The sequence below is a fragment of the Tasmannia lanceolata genome, unplaced genomic scaffold (genome assembly GCF_043159265.1).
Source record: "Tasmannia lanceolata isolate RefF3 unplaced genomic scaffold, GAP_Taslan_0.1 ptg000016l, whole genome shotgun sequence".
NCBI classification, from domain to species: domain Eukaryota; kingdom Viridiplantae; phylum Streptophyta; class Magnoliopsida; order Canellales; family Winteraceae; genus Tasmannia; species Tasmannia lanceolata.
The window spans coordinates 12,550,016-12,569,531 of NW_027518693.1; the positions used below are offsets into that span (position 1 = coordinate 12,550,016).

The 19,516-nt window shown below is 37.8% G+C and overlaps 1 protein-coding gene across 2 annotated transcripts; it reads right to left on the minus strand.

Annotated features, from left to right (window-relative positions):
* Positions 1-280: 280 nt before the first annotated feature.
* Positions 281-16,972, minus strand: LOC143848376 (uncharacterized). 2 transcript variants are annotated; one of them, XM_077357307.1, is made up of 6 exons: positions 16,666-16,972; positions 15,511-15,740; positions 15,169-15,427; positions 1,333-1,512; positions 1,052-1,207; positions 281-781 (listed from the first exon to the last, which is right to left on the minus strand). In XM_077357307.1, the coding sequence occupies exons 1-6, from the start codon at positions 16,693-16,695 to the stop codon at positions 599-601; spliced, it is 1,038 nt and encodes a 345-aa protein (XP_077213422.1). In that variant the 5' UTR covers positions 16,696-16,972; the 3' UTR covers positions 281-598. The 2 variants fall into 2 exon arrangements, with proteins under 2 accessions (XP_077213422.1, XP_077213423.1); XM_077357308.1 differs by having other exon boundaries at positions 281-772; positions 16,666-16,971.
* Positions 16,973-19,516: the final 2,544 nt, after the last annotated feature.

Genomic DNA, 19,516 nt, shown 5'->3' on the forward strand with positions numbered 1-19,516 from the left:
CGTTGTGAAGAGAAGATTTTGGTCTCTCTCTCTCTTTCTCTCTCTGGTTTGCGCATAGCAGCTACAAGTAAAATGTAAAAGTATGTTTTGCACATAGCAACCCCCTAATTGTTGTTTGTGCGAGACAAACATACAAACATATTTCCCTGTAGAACCAGTAAATACTTCTGCTACGAAGAAGGGTTGTGATAAAAAAGAAGCTCCATTTTTCATGCCCTTGCCATGGTTAAACAATCTTCTTTGGATAATTTGTCCTACCCAAGGATAGCTACAATAAGAGTGTCATTAAACCAACTCCCGTGTTCTTAGCTCATCCATTGTTTGGTTGCACCAGGAAAGCAGAAATTCAGATTATGTAACGATGAGTGATTTTCTTCAATGGAATGAAAGCTTCTGAGAGAGAAAATTGCGTCTAATATTTGACTTAAAATATACATTATAAGGCCTGTGCCAAAAAGAAACAACTCCTCAGGATAAGCTAAAATTGAAGAGGAATGTGGAAAACTCGCCTCTGATGTGGAGGAAGAACGAATGGGTGACGTGTTGCCAGTTCATATGCCAAAGATAAATGAGAGGCTATTTACAGTATATCCGCGTCCTACATTTGATAGTCTGCATGAAGGAAGTTCTCAAACTGTGTTCCCTGCAGTGTTCTGTGTACTTCATCCCAGTTCTCAATCTGCTCGGATAGGGGTCTAGTATGGATCTTTACCTGTCGGCTTGAAAGGTCCCTCGACGGAACCTTGAGGAATTCTTGGACGTCCAAGAGCTTCTGCATAAGCTGAAGGAATATGAGCACGATGGCAATGTGATAAACATAGAACACACAGAATAAACCTTGATCATTTTGATGCTTATATATGAGAATGAGTCTAAAAGTGATAAAAGTGAAGGAAACATGATCATTTTTATGCTTAAATATGAGCATGACTGTAATGTGATAATCATAGGACACAGAAGAAAACTCATCATTTTGATGCTTATATATGAGCATAACTGTAAATGTGATAAACATAGAACACGGAAGAAATTTGATCATTTTGAAGCTTACAGTGCGATTGTTGATGAGATCTTCGTAGAACAGAATAATATGACGAGTGCTTTTGAAGTATTCGAAAGCATCAGCTATCGACTTTTCCACTTGCTCCAGAGTTTTTAACAATAGTGTGGTGTTGATCGTCGGCTTGTATTTTGCAAGTAACTCTGCCTGCAACCCATTACAAACCATGATTTCATGATTTTATATATATATATATATATCTGTGTCTCTGTGTGTGTGAAGAGAGAGAGAGAGAGAGAGAGAGAGAGAGAGAGAGAGAGAGAGAGAGAGACCTCAACCGTTGAATGCACATGGGATTTATGGGTCCCATTTAATTGCTTAGCATCTTGATCGTAAGAATTTGAAAGTACTGAAATCAGTCTGCGTAGAATATTTCTTCGAAACAGAAATATCATAGAAACACCCCTTCTATTGAAATAGTCAACTATTTCTTTTTGATACTCCATGGCACCCTGCATTGGCCACGCCAAAGAAGTATTTAGCAGCATCTAAAAATATTGAAAACTACACATGGTTTCCCATATCAAAGGAACAAAATTTTATGTTAAATGCAATTATGCAATATCAAAATTTGCCAACCTAAAAATCTAAACAGGGATAGTTTTCTTTCCTTGTGATGTACTGTTTTAAATATTATGGTCAATGTCATCTGTTATGAACCAGGTCCATATTCTACTATTCCTTCTAATGATAATTCAATTACAAGTTTGGTTGCTATAGCAAAGGGTCAAACTTCTCTGCTGTACATTTGACCTAAATTTGTGAACTTCCTATTAGCCATAAACCACTGTGCATTCCTGCAGTCTCAAAATCTAGCTATAACCAGGGAAGATAATGATTCACATGGTCACGATGAAAGTGAGGGAAGATATTGATTCACACGGTCAATTTTTCATTAACTCTGTCGAGTAAAAGGAGTTTTGTTGTTGTCTTGGTAGGACAGAACTCGGATTCGGACAAGAACTCGGACAAGGTTAAAGGGAGTCGACTTGGGTGAGTAAATTTTTGACAGATGGAGTTTTTAAACAGTTCTCAACTTGATTTTGATTTGCTGTGGCCCATACAGGATTATCTGGCTTTATTTCGTTAACCTTCTCATGCAAGCTATCCTTAGTTCGACACAGCTGAACATCCATAGAGGAGGACTCTTAAAGAGAAATCCTCAACAATATGGACTTATCTACTACTAGAAAGTTTTTTGAAACATATTCATTGTCGAGAGATTTTGTAAATAGCGTCATAAAATCTTGGCCACAGTACATTTCCATTACCATACTTATCATCACTCCCTTGCTCCAGTTGGCACAGATATCCAAATGGACCTCAGCATCGAGAATAAACATATTCCCAAGAAGAAGGCCAGAATAGAGAGACGTTCTAAGAACAAAAAACAGTTGTTGTAACCAAATTTACTCAACCACTGAGATATGATGCCTTTTCGGAATCTGTAGCAACCACTTATCCTTCCACTGCCAACAGAGGCATAAATTTGGGTGTGGTAAAATTTTGCTCATCTCAATTTTGCATAAAACCAAAGAGGTCCATTCGAATTTTCAAATATTGAGGGAGCAACTATACAGAATAATAACTGAAAAGAAACAAAAATAAGGAATAGAATTCCTCCATATATTGAATGAGCACATGCACTAAATTTTACTAAAGATCAATATAGAATAATCACAGTAAAGTAGAGAATGATGATGCCCTCAAAGATTGAGGGAGTCGTAGTAACTCACCCACAAACTCAGCATGGATATAGATCATTAATAACTTGTCATGTGGATGCTAAAGTCACTCCATGCCAGCCAACATGGAGAACAGATATGTAATTTAATTCTCATTACAAACGCATGGAATTATGGTAACCATTCACTATCTGATCTCAGATGGAAGTGGCAATCCAATTCACAAGCCTTAATCTTTGCAAGGAAAAATGTATCAGGTATAGCACATTGCACTCCAATTGTTGCATTGCCATAAGACTAGAAAGGGGTAAGCCCTGATAACGAAGAGGCTTGTATCTGAAATATATTAGCAAAGAAGGCCTGTATTTAGCTTTAGCTTTGGGACTAGAACCTTTTGCTTCTTCCAATAGGACATATTTTCTCCCAGTGGATTTTCCATCTGGGTTTCCTTATCAACTAGATTGGTCTATGTGACTGAGTTCCTCATACCAACAGAAATTGAAGAAAACTTCTGAGTGCCCTTCAATAGAAGTCAACCCAGCCTAGCTAAGACTGCCACATGGGATATTTGGCTTACTAACGGCCATGTAAATGAAACAACCCTCCATCCTCTACATAAAATGTCATACACAAGAAGACTGATTTAATGAGGAGTCACTAATACAAATGGAAAAAGGTTTGGACTTCATATGTAGCATTCCACCTTAGTAACTAATTCTACCTCAGATAATGGAAATCATATGTTTCTGTCTCAATTCCATGAAGTACTTAAAATTTACTAACATAGATATCAATTCTGTTCCGTTTTGTTCGGAACAGCCGAAACTCTCTGTTCTATAATGGAAAATAGAACAGAATGCAAAACAAAACATTCTGTCCTGTATTTCATTCTCTTCCAGTCCATTCCGGTCAGTTTCGGTATGTTTTGACCAGTTCTAAAAATTCTGAAGAAATTCCAGAAAATCCTTTTCACCAATTTTTTGAGATTTCATTGTTTTTTACGCACTTTTAGTGATTGTTTTAAGGTCATTTGAGGGGCATTGGATGTCTTTTAACCCTGCCAAACGAAAGGGAAGGTTACACATCAGGACCCCTCATTTTCACAACATTCTACCAGATAGCTGGAATCGTAGCTTCAATACAAAACTCAATTGGCCAGGATATTCAAACATACATTGTAAATGGCCTTCCAAAAATGATGAACCATTTAATCATCAATCTTGCCTAAAGTAGAATATCAAAGATCGATGCATACAGCTCGTTTTTAGGATTTTGAGTAAAGAGTTTTAAATCCATTAGCAAGGGGACGATTTATTAAAGAAACAAGGAGAAGAATAGAAGTTGTGGTTGAAGTCAATTAACTTCTGGAGAAGAGATAATCCTTAAAATCCTTTGGAAACTAATGGTCCACTCAACTTATAAATAACAACATAGACAAGAGCTTTACCCTTTTCATGGAAGGCAAGCTGTTGGTGAACCCAAATAAAGAGTTTTAACTAGAACGTCCATTTGCATCCACTTTGATTGTGTACCCGCCGGGAGGTAGAATGTCTTGCGTGGCTTTATCATTCTAGGGTTGCATCTTCTATTTTGAGTCATTCAATGGAATATAGAGTAACGATAGAAGCATGGTGACTGGCTCATAATGCCTTCTAAGATACCTAATATCAATATGGATCTTGGATACGTGTGGATCTCCTAAACTCGAAAGCATTTTCGAAAGTAGCAAGAAAAGACTAACTAGGTGATGAAGGACTAGGGTAATCTAAAGCGTAAAATGGTACAATAAGACAAACCAAAATCAATATGACATGGCTAGTTAAAACTAACAAGAGGTAGTATCTTTCTCGTATGAAAATGATGATAATGGACTTAAAAGAGGCTTCTCCATTCAATGTATCAATGACAGAATCAGACTAATTCCAGATTTGGCTTGAAACCAATTCAGGTTATTTGGATTACTGCCCAGTCATATAGCCGGCTTTGCTATCATTAGTATGGTTGAAAATAATGATCTTCCCGAGTAAAGACTATGCTTGTGCGCACAAGGGTAAGAACATGGTCACATAAGTAAAATTTTCACACAAAAAAGCCCCACCATGCTCCATTTGGGAAACATATTCAAAGGAACGGATCCTTTGGGGTCTTTAAGACCCATCACATGCCTTCAAAGAAAGGACACCTCCTAACCAAGTTAAATACATTCTCAGAAAAATGCAGCACAAGTCGTGAAAATAAATCCATTAAGGAAACACCATCAATCAAACAACCAACTATTACTCTAAATCCTCCGCATGTTATCACGCAGAATCTTTCATTACCAACATAATCTGAACAATAGACCCCTTCTTAGTGAATGTTAAGAATATAGCAAGCTCATCAACATCACTCATTATTCGTGAAATCATATTCCTTATATTAGCAACAGACAACCAGATCTTTCTAAATTTTCAATAAAAGAATATGGAAGGTATTATCATTAAAAAAAATAAGGAAAAAAAAACAAAAGAAACAAAACTTACCAAGCACAACCTTTTATGCTGGCTGCAAACTGGCTATTGACAAAGATGGCTTTAGATAAAATCCTACTGGTAAATTTCGTTTCTTTTCGGCCGAAAAGGCCGAAACATTTCTGTTCCTTTCAAAAACCGGAACGAAACGACAAAAATATCGTTTCGTTCAGGATTTTGACCAATTTCGTTTCTGACGAAATTCACCGAAATCCGAAATTTCGTCCGAAATTTGTCGAGTTAGTTATTTTTGTTCCAGTTTCCTTGTCTCTTCTTGGTTCTCTTCCCTTCTTTTCTCCTCTTAATATTTACATACCTAAATCCGAAAATTCGTCCAAAATTTGTCGAGTCAGTTGTTTTTGTTCTAGTCTCCTTGTCTCTTCTTGCTTCTCTTCCTTTCTTCTTTTCTCCTCTACCTTCCGAAATCCAGAATTCCCGAAATTCAGGATATCGTTTCGTACGAAATTTGTCAAGTTAATTGTTTTTGTTCCAGCCTCCTTGTCTCTTCTTGGTTCTCTTCCCTTCTTCTTTTCTCATCTTAATATTTACATGTAAAGTCATTTAAGTAAATGTAGTCCATTTACTTAAGATTTACATGTAAATAACGGAACACCCCCCATTTGGATCTATTAAAAATAGTTTCAAGACCTAAATCTAAAAGATAAAAAGTCAACTCTCCAGTTCTCGTTCTAGTACAAAATTCAAAAAAATGGGTCGGGTCAAAATCTTAACTTCCAAACGGTGGGGTATTTTTTCAATTTTAAAAACTCATAAATCTATCATGTCCAAACATTATTAAATCCCAAAAGTAATGTAAAAAAATCTCATAATTTGGTCTCCAAAAAATTTTCATCTTGTCAAGCACTGGTCAACACGCTGGTCAACAGTCAACACAGGTGATTGATAGTGATTTTCCTTTGAGTAAATGTTGGGTCTTTTACATCTTTGGTTCATTTAGTTGTTTCTTATATTTTTCTAGCAATTTCTGATTTTTTGGATTTTTTCCATATTTTTTACTATTTTTTTCCGGATCGAAAAGTTTCGAACGAAATTTGACTGAAACGAACGAAAAATTTCGTTCCGGTACCCAAAACGAAATGGCCCCCGAATAATGAGTACAAGAGAAGAACCAAGGGAAAGGGAGGACAACAAAAGAAGCACGTAGTTCTTGCAGAACAAGCAAAGTAAAAGCCACCACCCCGGTGGGAGATGTAGACTGTCACAACAAACATAGAAGACCCAAATCACTGTTCCTTGTGATAAGTATGCATGGACTAAACTTTTATATAAGTACAAAAATATAATTCCCACTTGTTTAGCTCCAAAAGAAAGTCTGGAGAAATGTTCTTCACTCACTACTATAGCATTGATCAATAACCACATAATGGAGACTTTAGAGGGCATCGAAGATAATGACACCATCGAATTGCTTGCCAAATCCAAAGACACCTTACACTGTTAGAAGCTAAGAATTTGCTAGAGGATGTTTCTTGTTCATGTTACCCTTTTAGTTATCATAATGTAATGATCATGAAACCGATGTTGAATGATTGTAGAGAATATGAATCGAATCTAATATGGTAATATTAATTCTGACTCTGGAATGCAATAAATGAATATCAGTGGCATTCCAAGGTTTATTTCAATCAGGCATGTGGTATTGGCTTGATAGTATCATAGTACTCCTTTACCAAACCAAACTGATTCAACCTTTAAGGTATTGTAAAATATATGTACACAAAAAAACAAGGTGACTCCAGTAATGGATTTCGTAAGGATATTGGGCAGCATTCCCAGGCTGTTCCAAAAAACACTGGCACCTTTACCTTCAAAGAAAGAGAGGCAGTGGAAATACATACATCCAAGATAGTGGGGATCAGAAGGTCATAATACAAGTTCAGGCTTGCAAAATTGTGGGGATCACAAGTCAGTTGTTTGAAAGATTGTGAGTACACAATGGAATCACCACATAGATGCTTGCATTGGATTCACATGCAATTTATGCTTCATTAATAATACCAAAGATACCTTCCCACCAGTAGTAACCTAGTCCGATAATTTTTTTCTTCCAATGATAACCATTTGACTTTTCCCCAAGATTATTCCTGCTAAAATGCCCGTCCACCACTGGCAAATCAATTCAACTTGTTCATGAAAATATTAAAAAATTCTAATAAGTTAAGAACTCATCCAGACAAAACCCAAGAAGATTTGAGAAAGTCAATGATTGACCAGTGAATTTTTAATTTATTTGGGCTAGTCAAACAAGTTTTTCATTGTCTAAATAGAACAAAAAAAAAGGATCAAATGTGAGTCAATGGTTGATCCAAAGAGTTTTTAAGCATTAGTTCACCAATTAAAAACTTCCTAAAACCAAGGAAAATTTGTCCAATCTCTTAATCACAAAAGTGATTCACAACCACATCTGCACCAATATCTTGAACCATGCCCATACCTGAAACGACACACATCCACATCTGCAGCCAGAGGGGCTTGTTTCGATTAGAACAGAAACTAACTTACCAACTCAAGCTGTTTTCATGAGCGAGAAGCCAAAACGAACTGGGTGGTGATGGATAATACATCAATCAATTCATCTATCAAATGAGATTTAGGGCATGGAGTTCATATTAGATCCCAAGAAGCACATGTTAGTTGCCAAATTTGGAAGCAAATGCAAGAAGCGGAAGCAGGATGCGAGGAGTTCAGAAAAGAGAAAATGTGGAAAGCGAAAAAGCTCTAAAGAAAGTAAAGAGGAAACGTATGGGAAGCGTCATTGAAAGTCAACATGAAGCATATTATCGAACAAAAAGTACATAAATGTAGTAGGGTTGTGGTAGACCTGGGTTATTGTGGGTAAGGATTACACGTAGCACATAAGACTTCACGACTAATTAAAATTACATGTTTTAGGGATTTATAGTTTCACATGCTTTAATCATATATATTTAATGTTAAGTTTTGGGGAAAAGCTCTATACAAGTTTCATTTGAAGCTAAAGATGAGTTTTTAAGTTTTAAATATACTATTTTCGTAACTAAGTTGCTTCATTGTTTTTTTTCCTTTGAAATTTACTAAGTTGCTTCGATATTATCAAGAGAAAACAATCTTTTAAGAAAAAATAAACAATCTTTTAGGAAAAAATAATCATCTAAATAGGAAGTGTACTCATAGATAAGAGAAAATACATAGGAAGTTTGTGGGAAGGGCGCACTTCCCCAAAATTTGGGAAGTGAGAGGAATTTAGCTTCAAAAGCAAGCTTTGACAAATTATGATATTTTACTAATTTCTTAATGTTATTACAAGAGAACCAACTAGTGCTTTTATAGAGCACTTAAATGATAAACATAGAAATAAATCAAGATAACTATAGAAAGAGATAATACTAGAATATTCTAATATAATCTAGTTACTAATTTAATCTAGGAGCCTAATCTAGCAAGGTTCCTCCTTTAACCAACTTGCCTAATCTACCACCATGATGATCCAACAGTGTAATTTCAACCCAATCTGATTGTAAGATCTCACATATTCTAACATGCCCCCAAAAATGCATGTGGATTGAAAAATCAACATACGTTTGATTACAATAAATTCCCAATATGAAAATAGAACTTTCCACTAGAATTCTTCATAAGAAAATAGAATCCTTTGATTTGAAGCGCACAACCAAAATTTGATGATGAATATCCTATGATGTTGTTGCCAAACATATTGCCGAAGAAACGCCGCTTGTTGATGTGCCACAAAGAGATGGATTAGAATACATCATAGCCTCCTTGGGCTAGACAAGACTCAAGCCTCGATGGGCGAGTAGCAATGGGTCACTATGGACCAATGCCAGAATGGACCAATGCCGAAATGGGCAAGAATGAGCCTTAATGGGCAAGAATGGGCCACGATGGGCGAGACATCATGGGTCGGCTTTAGATGCCGATCTTTATGGAAATGAAACTCCTTCAAGGATGCACTTCAAAAGAAATGAAGCACCTCAACTGAAATGAGTCAATATTTAAGGCACACACCTTAAGTAGGGGTGCAACTTGGGTCAGGTTGAGGCCAACCCGAGGAGCCCATTTTTCCAACCCCAACCGATTTCCAACCCAACGGAGTTCAACCCGACCCAACCCGATTTCCAATTTCCTCAACCCAACCCTACCTGATTTCCAATTCGAGTTGGGTTGGGTTTGGTTGAAGCACAAAACTTCCAGAATGTATTTTGCAAGGTTTAGAAATCCTGTTTGATATAAATTTAACCATTGAAATCTTGTTTGAACTAAACCTTCACTGTCATAAAAATACCCCAAATCCAAAGGAAAAACAAGAAGAAATCACCTCCAAACCTCACAAAACAAATCCCCAAAAAAAAAAAAACAAATAGCATGGAAAGTCTTATCGAAGTCGTGGAGCCGGAGAGATGGAGGAGGTGAAGGCGTGGAGATGGAGCCGTGGAGAGAGACGGAGAACAGAAGAAGAAGAAGGAAAGAGATTTACAGATTTAGGGTTTCTAACTTTCTATAGTTCTTTTTTTTTGGGCTTCTGATTTTTGGGAAAGTCAAAGAAAATAAAGTGTAAAACGTAAAGTTAAAAGTTAGCTATTAGTATTAAAAGAATTAAAAGTCTCAAGTCTCAACTATTACTTAACTTACTAAATTTTTCAAAAAAAAAAAAAAAAAACTTGGCAAAAATTGTCGGGTTACAATTCGGGTCGGGTTGCCCGACATCCCAACCCTACCCGACTTGGTTTTCATTCGGGTTACAAATTTCCAACCCGACCCAATTTGTAACCTGAATTTCTTAAACCCAACCCACCCAAAAATCGGGTTGAACCCATCGGGTTCGGGCTCAACCCGACCCAAGTTCAGCCCTAACCTTAAGAAAGGTTCCTCAACTGAAATAAGAAAAAAAATAGAGAGATGAGCGACAACTTGTGATCCTTAGAAGACAAATAGGAAGGGGAAATGTTCGACAACTATATGATTTTTAAGAGTGCAAGGAGATTGATTGTTTTTTTTTTTTCGTGTGTGTCTGGATATCAAATGTGGGATATTGCATAACAGACACAGTAAGGGGGTGCCACTCTGATTTTTGGAGTAGGGAGATATTTGAGTAGAGAGGCAATGAGGCAATGAGGAGTCTTGTGCAAACTTGATATGGAAAAGGCTTATGATCGGGTCGAGTGGGAGTCTCTGGACTATAGTCTTGGAAAAATGGGTTTTGGGTCTCGGTGGAGAGGCTGGATTAGAGCCTGTGTATCCTCAGCTTGGTTTTCTGTCCTCATTAATGGTTCTTCCAAAGGCTTTTTCAAATCATCTAGGGGGTTAAGGCAAGGGGATCCTCTCTCCCCCTTTCTCTTTGTGATTGTTGCGGAGTCTCTTAGCCGGCTTTTGAGGAAAGGTAGTGAGTCAAGTCTTTTCGAAGGCTTTTTAATTGGGTCTAATAAAGTGGAGGTTTCGCTTCTTCAATTTGCAGATGATACGCTGCTATTCTGTGCCCCAGTGATCTCTCAGGTATTGAATCTTAAAGCCATCTTAAGGTGTTATGAGATGGTTTCAGGCCAAAGAACTAACTTCTCGAAGTCTGGGTTATATGTTTTAAATGTTTCTTCTTCCGACGCTTCAGTTTTTGCTAGGATTCTGGGGTGCTCTTTGAAGTCTTTGCCCGCATCTTATCTCGGCCTTCCTTTGGGGGTGGGAAGACCGAATAAACTATTCTGGAACCCCATCATTCACAGAGTTGAAAGGCGTCTCGACTCCTGGAAGCGCAATCTCATTTCTAAAGGTGGGCGCTTAGTTCTTATCAAAGCAGTTCTATCATGCATCCCCATTTATTTTCTTTCCTTGTTCAAATGCCCAGTGAGTGTCGCCCTAAGAATTGAACAGATCCAAAGAAGGTTTTTGTGGGGGGGCTCTCTTTCCTCTGGTGGAATTCCCTTGGTTAAATGGAGTTCTGTATGCCTCCCTTTGAAAAATGGAGGGTTAGGGATTCGGAGAATAAGAGGCTTTAATATGGCTCTATTGGGTAAATGGCTGTGGAGGTTTGGGTCAGAACCGTCTGCTTTATGGGTAAGAGTAGTAGGAAGCAAATATGGGGTGAGGGAAGGAAATTGGTGCTCTGCGAATAACTATAAGTTCAAAGGTGTCACTGTTTGGCGGGACATTTTGAAGGTTGAGGTTCCTTTCTCCAAAGGTATTCGATTTAAAGTCTATGTAGGGGATAGAATTCGATTCTGGTCAGATCCGTGGTGCTCAGCAGTTCCTCTCAAGGAAATGTTCCCTGATCTGTATCTAGTGTCTACTCAAAAGATAGGATGGGTGGCGGATTGTTTTGAAAGGCTGGAGTCAGGAGTGGTTTGGCAGCCACAGTTCAGACGAAATTTTTTTGATCGGGAGTTGAATTCTGTTCTTGAACTAATGGCCTTGATAGAAGGGTGTTACATCAAAAGGAGTGGGAGTGATTCCCGTGTTTGGTTTCAGTGTACATCCGGACTTTTCTCTGTTAAATCTTTCTATCATCAGTTGGTGTATTGCGAAGCGGAGGCTCCTTTTGCGTCGATATGGAAGTCCCATTGCCCGCCGAGGATCTCATTTTTCGCTTGGGCTGTATGTTGTGGTCGAATCCAAACAATAGACTTCCTGCGGAAGAGAGGGATGATTATCGTCAACCATTGTCCTTTATGTTCTTCAGATGGTGAATCGATTGATCATCTTTTCATTCACTGTAAATTTGCCCGAGAAATATGGGGTTATATTCTATCTCACTTTGGGGTATCTTGGGTCCTCTCAAACACCATCTCTGATTTCATTAAAAGCTGGGATTGGTGCCCCTGGAAAAGAAAGGGTAAGATGCTATGGAAGATGTGTATGGTGGCTTCTTGGTGGTTCATTTGGAAGGAAAGAAACTCCCGAGTTTTTGAAGGTGTGGCAAAATCGTCTTATAGGATTTTTATCAATATCATTTCCGAGGTGATATTTTGGGCTAGAAGCCTTTCTATGTTTCATTTCGTATCTGCGTATGATCTTTGGGAAGGTTGGGAGACTATTTGCAAGGAGGGGACTAGTAAAGTTAAAATATTACAACCCTGGATCCCTCCTCCTGAGGGAATGATAAAGTTAAACTTCGATGGCTCCTCTCTTGGTAATCCTGGTGACGCAGGGATTGGGGGTCTATGTAGAAATTCACAGGGGGATGTTCTCTGGGCTTACTCGGGCCCCATTGGAGTGGCGGATTCAAATGAAGCGGAAGTGAGAGCTGTTCATTGCGGGATTAAATCTTTGGATATGGCTGTGATAGATAAGGTGATAGTGGAAGGGGACTCTTCTAATGTTATTCTATGGCTTCAGGGTGCAGCCTCTCCTCCGTGGCGCTTTCTATCTCTCTTTGAGGAATTAGATGATTTAGTTTCTCTCTCGTCTATATCCGTTAGGCATGTAAGGAGATCAGCTAATGCAGAGGCTGATTCCCTAGCGCGGAGTGGTGTATTTAGGCCTAGTTTGGAGCGATTTGACTATCTCCCTCCTTGATTTTGTATTTTTTCTTTCTTCTTTTATGTATTTTGCTGTGAACTATCTCGGTTCTTAATATACTCCTTTTCTACCGTCTCAAAAAAAGGTTTAGAATAATGCCACAGCAAAATGGGAGATATTGACAGAAAGGGAGTGCCCCAAAAGTAAAGGAATGGTAAAAATTAGAAACATGGGTGCCAGTATCAAATTTGTAGTGGAGCTAAGGGAGGGACAAAAGAGAAAATTAGAGAAGAGAAGGGTTGGTAAAGATAGAGGAAAGGAGTGCACAGATCAATACAACGAGGTAAAATGTTTAGCTCCTTTCCTTCTTATATTCTCCATGTCACGGCTGGCTCGCCCCTTTTTTTTGGCTTGGTGGCTGGTTGCTATCGTTGGAGAGAGGATGGTGCCAAAATTAAACTGCCGGATTGGATGGCACATACGCAATGGCCAGGGCGGGCGAGGATGGGCTGTGGTTCTAAAGGGCTGGGCTAGATGAAGAAAGCCGAGAAGACTTGATCTAAAGCTTGAGAGCTTCAATGTAACTAAGGGAAAGGAAGATAAAAGGAAAGACTTTGCAGTGAATGGAGGAAAAAGGGACTGGTGGATTTGAAAACACCAAGGAAGGCGAACGATTGTGTTTGAAGCAGATCGGTTGGGGCCCGACGGACGGCTAGATCGGCCGTCCACCGGAGAACGAAGACATACAGTGCTCAATGCGAGGACGGATCGAACCGCTCTGATACCATGATAAATTATGATATTTTACTAATTTCTTAATGCTATTACAAGAGAACCAACCAGTGCTTTTATAGAACACTTGCATGATAAACATAGAAATAAATCAAGATAACTATGGAAAGAGATAATACTAGAATATTCAAATATAATCTAGTTACTAATTTAATCTAGGTGCCTAATCTAGCAAGGTTCCTCCTTTAACCAACTTGCCTAATCTACCAGCATGATGATCCAACGGTGTAATTTCAACCCAATCTAACTGTGAGATCTCACATATTCTAACAAGCTTCCTGTCCAACTATGAAGTTTTCGATAAAACATTTTTTTTAGCACATCATCACATCTCAGATAAGTTAGCTATATAGGAGAAATGACAAGTGGCACTATTGCAAGTAGCTCATTCATCTCCCTACCAAAAGAAGTAGCTCTTCTAAGGTTTATCTCGTGGATTTGAAATTTTGACGGTGATTCAGCAGTAGCAACATAGAGTATGTGGCCGATGGTATCCCTTCCGTTATAGCATCTGCACAAAAAGTGCGGAGTCTTTGGCAGAGTAAGGTGATCAGAATGAATGGCAACCAGCTAAGAAGATTAGCATGTGGATATAAAATGGTACATAGCCTGAAGGAAGAAGGTAGCTAGCAGATAGGGTGTATCAGGTGTTCAATATAGCTAGAATCATGACTAGTTTTTAAAACACGGCCGTGTTCATAGGTGGTTCTAAGAAACTTCATATGAGATGGATAAAATGCAATTTAAGTGAACTACAAAAGCTCCACTATTTCAGTACAATTTTCTAGGCATGGTTCCAGACTGCATAAAATGCACTTCTAGCTAATTATTTCTAACCCGGCAGTTTTTAATGGTATAGATAACCATTACAGTAATTGAGAATGTGATTATAGACAACGTTCGCTACTTATCGTAAGTTTGTGATCATGTTGTGCTTCTTGGAAGCTACAATCATGATTCTTTTTTCAAGAGAGGCCTTCTTCCTATGCACTAACATACTGCGTATGAGGTGGATAAAAAGCCTTATTAAATCTCGACTGTTTCCACACAGTTTTGAAGGTATGGTTCCAATCCATGGTTCCAAAACTCCCCCGCATCATCATCGACTCGCCCAAGTCGCCTCCCTTTTACCTGTTCCATTCTCTTGTCCAAACCTGCATCATGCCCTGCGAGGCCAATCAAAACTCCTTTGACTCTCCCATGTTATGACCACTCAACCAAGTATTCAGTCATGTCAACCAAGTACCGGCCGGGTCAACTGAGTGCTCAATTGCAATTTGCCGACTAATATTTGCTTTGGTCACGTTTTGGCCCGCATTCACATTATGAAACGCGGATCCAAATTGCATAAAAAGCAACTCTCGATAATTGTCTAAGACACTACCACTTTCATGCCCCAATTCCTAAACATAACTATTGGTCTTCAGACATAACAAGGAGATGAATTTCATTTTGCCATGTCAGTATCAAAATAAAAGTATTGGTAGAAGAATATCATCAACCTTGTACATGCATGTACTAATGATAGAGTAAAAGACAAGTCTAAGCTTTACAGACTACAGAGTACATAGCATGGGTAACATAGTATAGATGTCATGATACGTATCAGCTCTACTATAATAGAAGAATACACACACACACACACATATCATACCTGGTTAAGCATCCACTTGAAGCCGACTGCAGCTGAGCATTCGTTCTTTGATGCACTACTAAACCAATCAAGATTGTAAACTTTATCTAATGTACTCACAATTGCTGAAACATTACTTCTCCTTTCTGTCGCAAAGAAGATCTCTCCATTAGAGCTAATATTGATGTGGCTGTTCAGCAAGGTTTCGAACCATCCACTTCCAGACCTCTGCATCGACAAAATTGCAAAGAGCCGCACAGGGTTGCACGAGCACTCACCCCTGTTTATGCACCCCAATAGCACTCAAATAAGCAAAGCAGAATCCAAATACAAAACCAGGCGTGGTGATGGTATCTGCATTACCTGCTAAAAGTTTTGGGTTTTGGATAATGCAACTTTAAGCCCTCCCATGGTTGAATACCAGGAGCATGGCAAGGCCGCTCGATTACTAATTGAACCTTTAAGTACTTAGGGGTGCTTATCTGCTTTAGACAGATCAAGCAAATATAAACTCCACAAATCATCGCAAAGAATAATAGGAACATCCTCAATAAAAGTGGAGACTTTTTAGGAGGCTTTATGACAAGGGTATCCTGCAATAGAAAATCACATATGTTAATAAAAACAACGACATTATATGGACTCCATAGAGAGGTGAATGTGGAAAAAGGTAGATGATAAGACCTGATGAATCAGGCTCCAAAGTAACAAATTAAATCAGTGTTTTAAAACAAGGATGAAAGCCAAAATGTGGCCAAAGTAAATCCTAGCATGGCCCGGCCAAGTACTCGGTTGACATGGTCTTAACTCGAGAGAATCAAAGGAGCTATTGATTGACTTTGTAGGGCAAAACAAGGACTTGAACCAAAATGCGGCCATGGTAAAAGGGAGTCGACTTGGCGAGTCTACAATGACGTGGGAGAGTTTTGAAACTATGAACTAAATAGAAGAGAGCAAACCAACCACCAATACCAAAAACAAACATCTGCCTTCAGTTATTCAAGTCAACATAAGAAATTTCATCAGAGAACAATCAAATTCCAAGTAAAGAAAGGCATTTGAAATTCATAGAGTATAACAGTTGATTCAGCATTGCAATAATATGGAGAGAATCCAATCAGAACACAAAGGACAGGAAACCAAAAACAAAATTAGAACTACACAGAGACAACCAATCTGAATAAACATTTAAAAACATTCACCCCAAAAAAATCTGAAAAAAAGGAGTAAAAATTGGGTTTACTTCATTTGAAGCAAAACATCAAAACAACACAAAATTTCATCCTAAGCCATTGTATCAACAACCCAGATCAAACCATGCACAACAAAACCCAAAAACAAAAAAAAAAACCCAAACTGAAAAGTGAAATAAAAGAAAAAAAAAATCAATTTAAACATCTATATATTTTCCCACTCAACCAAAACAAGTACATTTCAAACTCAGACAAAACACAGATACTTCAAATGAAAGATAAAAGAACACAAGAAAAAGAATAAAAAAAACTCAAATAGCATCACCTTACTGAAGAAACAGATATCATCCAACATTTTTACCAAAAGGGTATCAAAAGTAGATATTCTTCTCCTCTTCCTCCTTCCTTTTATTGAGCTCCTTCAAAGTAGGAAAACCTTCTCTAGTGAAAAGGAAACACCTTTCCCAGAAGAAGAAACAGATGTTTTTTCCCAGAAAGTGATAGAAAAGGATTGGGAAAAAAACCCAAAATTTCTTCTTTTGATTTCGAGTTTTTTTTTCTCGTGGCATCAGACATCATTGATGCCCTCACGCCTTCTACCATCTCCTTTTCTATTTTATTTTTCACCCTGACCTCAACTCTCTGTTTTATGTCTTCCTTCTTTTTCGTTTTTTCTGATGACTATAAACGAAGGAGATTTTTTCGCTCCACTGGAAGATTATGCGCTCCCCTGTAAACGTGATTTTGACGTCAACGAAGGTTAAAGTCTGGCCACAATTAACGCTCAGGGGGGCGTATAATCCTACAGGAGGGGCGAAAAAAGAATTGACCAAACAATAGAAGAAAAGTATTCTTCAGATTGGCTCAGTCAAACTCAATTACTAAATTCAAACGACACGGATTAGTTTAGGAGCTTCTCAAACAACAGACCCTTATGTCAACTGCTGTAATCGCCCCTGTTTTTGATAATTGCACTAAATCATTTTGTCTTTTAGTATTTGAACGGCTGTGCAGGTTGATTAGTTTCCCAAAAAGCTCTCAGAAGCCAATTAGAAAGAAAAGACAAGCTGAATATGTGCAATTATTAAAACATGGTAGGGTCAATATCAATAGCATTTATAAAAAGGTATTTAAGAGTTTTTAAACGATGAAAGTCCTTAGAGTCCATTATTTTTCAAAAAGTACTATACTGCCCACACTATAGGATGTTCCAAACCGTCCGTAAGATGGGACACAACGTATTTAGGTTGTGCCCCAAAAATCATTTCCATAGGTTGATCCTAACCATCCGATTTATAGAGGGTTAGGTACCCTATAGTGTGGGCTGTACAATAATTTTTGAAAAAACACTGAAACCGAAATTTTGGCTGAAATTTCAAATTTTTGTTCGAAATCTATTCCACGGCAAATTTTTCTCCTAATTTAAATCGGCCGAAATTTCGGCCTATAATATTAGATAATTATCAAAAGTCTAGATTTTTGGGTGAATTCCCTAAATTTTGTGTCGAAATTCAGGGATAAACGAAATTTGGACCGAAATTTCAAATTTCGACCGAAAAAGAACTACCGATTGATTTCGTTTCGCTATGGACCGAAACTGGGACCGATTGAATATAAAAACAAGAGAAATGATAGCTTCACATGCATCCCAAACACTGGAAATGATTAATGAATGTTTTGGTTTAAGGAATTTAAAATAATTAGTAGCTTCTCAAGTTAGTAGCAAGCTCGTGCATCTAGTATTTCTTTAAAAACTGTGTTAATTAAATTTTGGATCGGTTTTCTAGTAGTTAAAACTTAAAAGAACACCCTTCGCCAGTAGGACTCTCTGCTGATGCGGTTTAGGCCGGGCAGAGAGGACCCTGGTTGAGATTTGTATGATCTAGTCACCTGTGACAGCTTAAATGCATGCATATCTCACAACTTCCATGGTTAACCATAATAAGTTGAACAAATTATTGATTTATAAGTATAAAACCCTTGCACGTTCTAGGGATGATTTTGGCATGAACGTTGACATTGTTAAATAATAACAGGAACAGCAACAACAATAATAACAGGAATGCTAAACGTAAGGGCGCCCTTGCTATGGTGTAAGACTGTATAGTCTAATATTTTTCAAATGACACTGTACGGCTCACACCATATGATGATCCAAACCGTCCATTTGATGGGTCATAACGTAAATAGGTTGTGGCCCAGCCCAAAAATATTTTCCATAGGATGATCCCAACTCTCCAATATATATAATTGAAGGAAGGCTCGGTTCAATACGTCAATCGACAAGGTCTCTTAGTCCGACCTATTGTAATTCAATCGACCATCCCTCTTTTCTTAATATTTAGTTCCTCTATAGATTGAAGGGCTAGGATCATCCTATGGAAATGATTTTTTGGGCACAAACTATTTATGTTGTGGCCCATCAAATGGACGGTTTGGATCATCATATGGTGTAAGCCGTACAGTATCATTTGTGAAATACTGGACTATACGGGGCTTACACCTTATAAAAACTATATTTTCCTTTGCCTTTATAAATGCACTTTGGTTAGATTGTCCAATTATTTTTTACAAGGGCACCCTTCAGTTTAGCATTACTCTAATAGTAATAAGCTATAAAATGATAATTGACTATAATATATAGTAACAAACAAACGTCGAGGGGATTTGTCGTTCAATCTTAAGTTTATCACAATGTTTTTGTTTTCTAACCATGTTTAAGTGAAATATTATTTTCATTTTTATAATAGAGCTTGATTAGATCAGGCATTCAATCGTTGGTTAGGAACTGATTAGAAACAAATGTAAAAGATTAGCCATTGATGTAAGCCTGCCACATAGGTTGAAAATAGAAAGGAAAAGAACCGGCTTTCATCATGCTCCATGTGGCAGTAACCTGAGTGAGCCCACATGGGTTCCATCGGAAACAAATTTTAGCAAACAAGCCTAGAGAGAAGAAAGAAAGAGGAGAAAACAAAAAATCAAACACATTTTCTTAATCATACTTCAATCAATATGCTAAAGGTGGTAATTCTTTTTTGTTTTTTCTCCTGGTGCTTACAAATAGAGATTAGAAAAATAATAACAAATTTTAGTTTAAAATAGAATTTGGTGCCTACTGGTGAAATATCTTGTAGTTATGAGATTACTAAAACAATAGAATATCTATTGTTCAA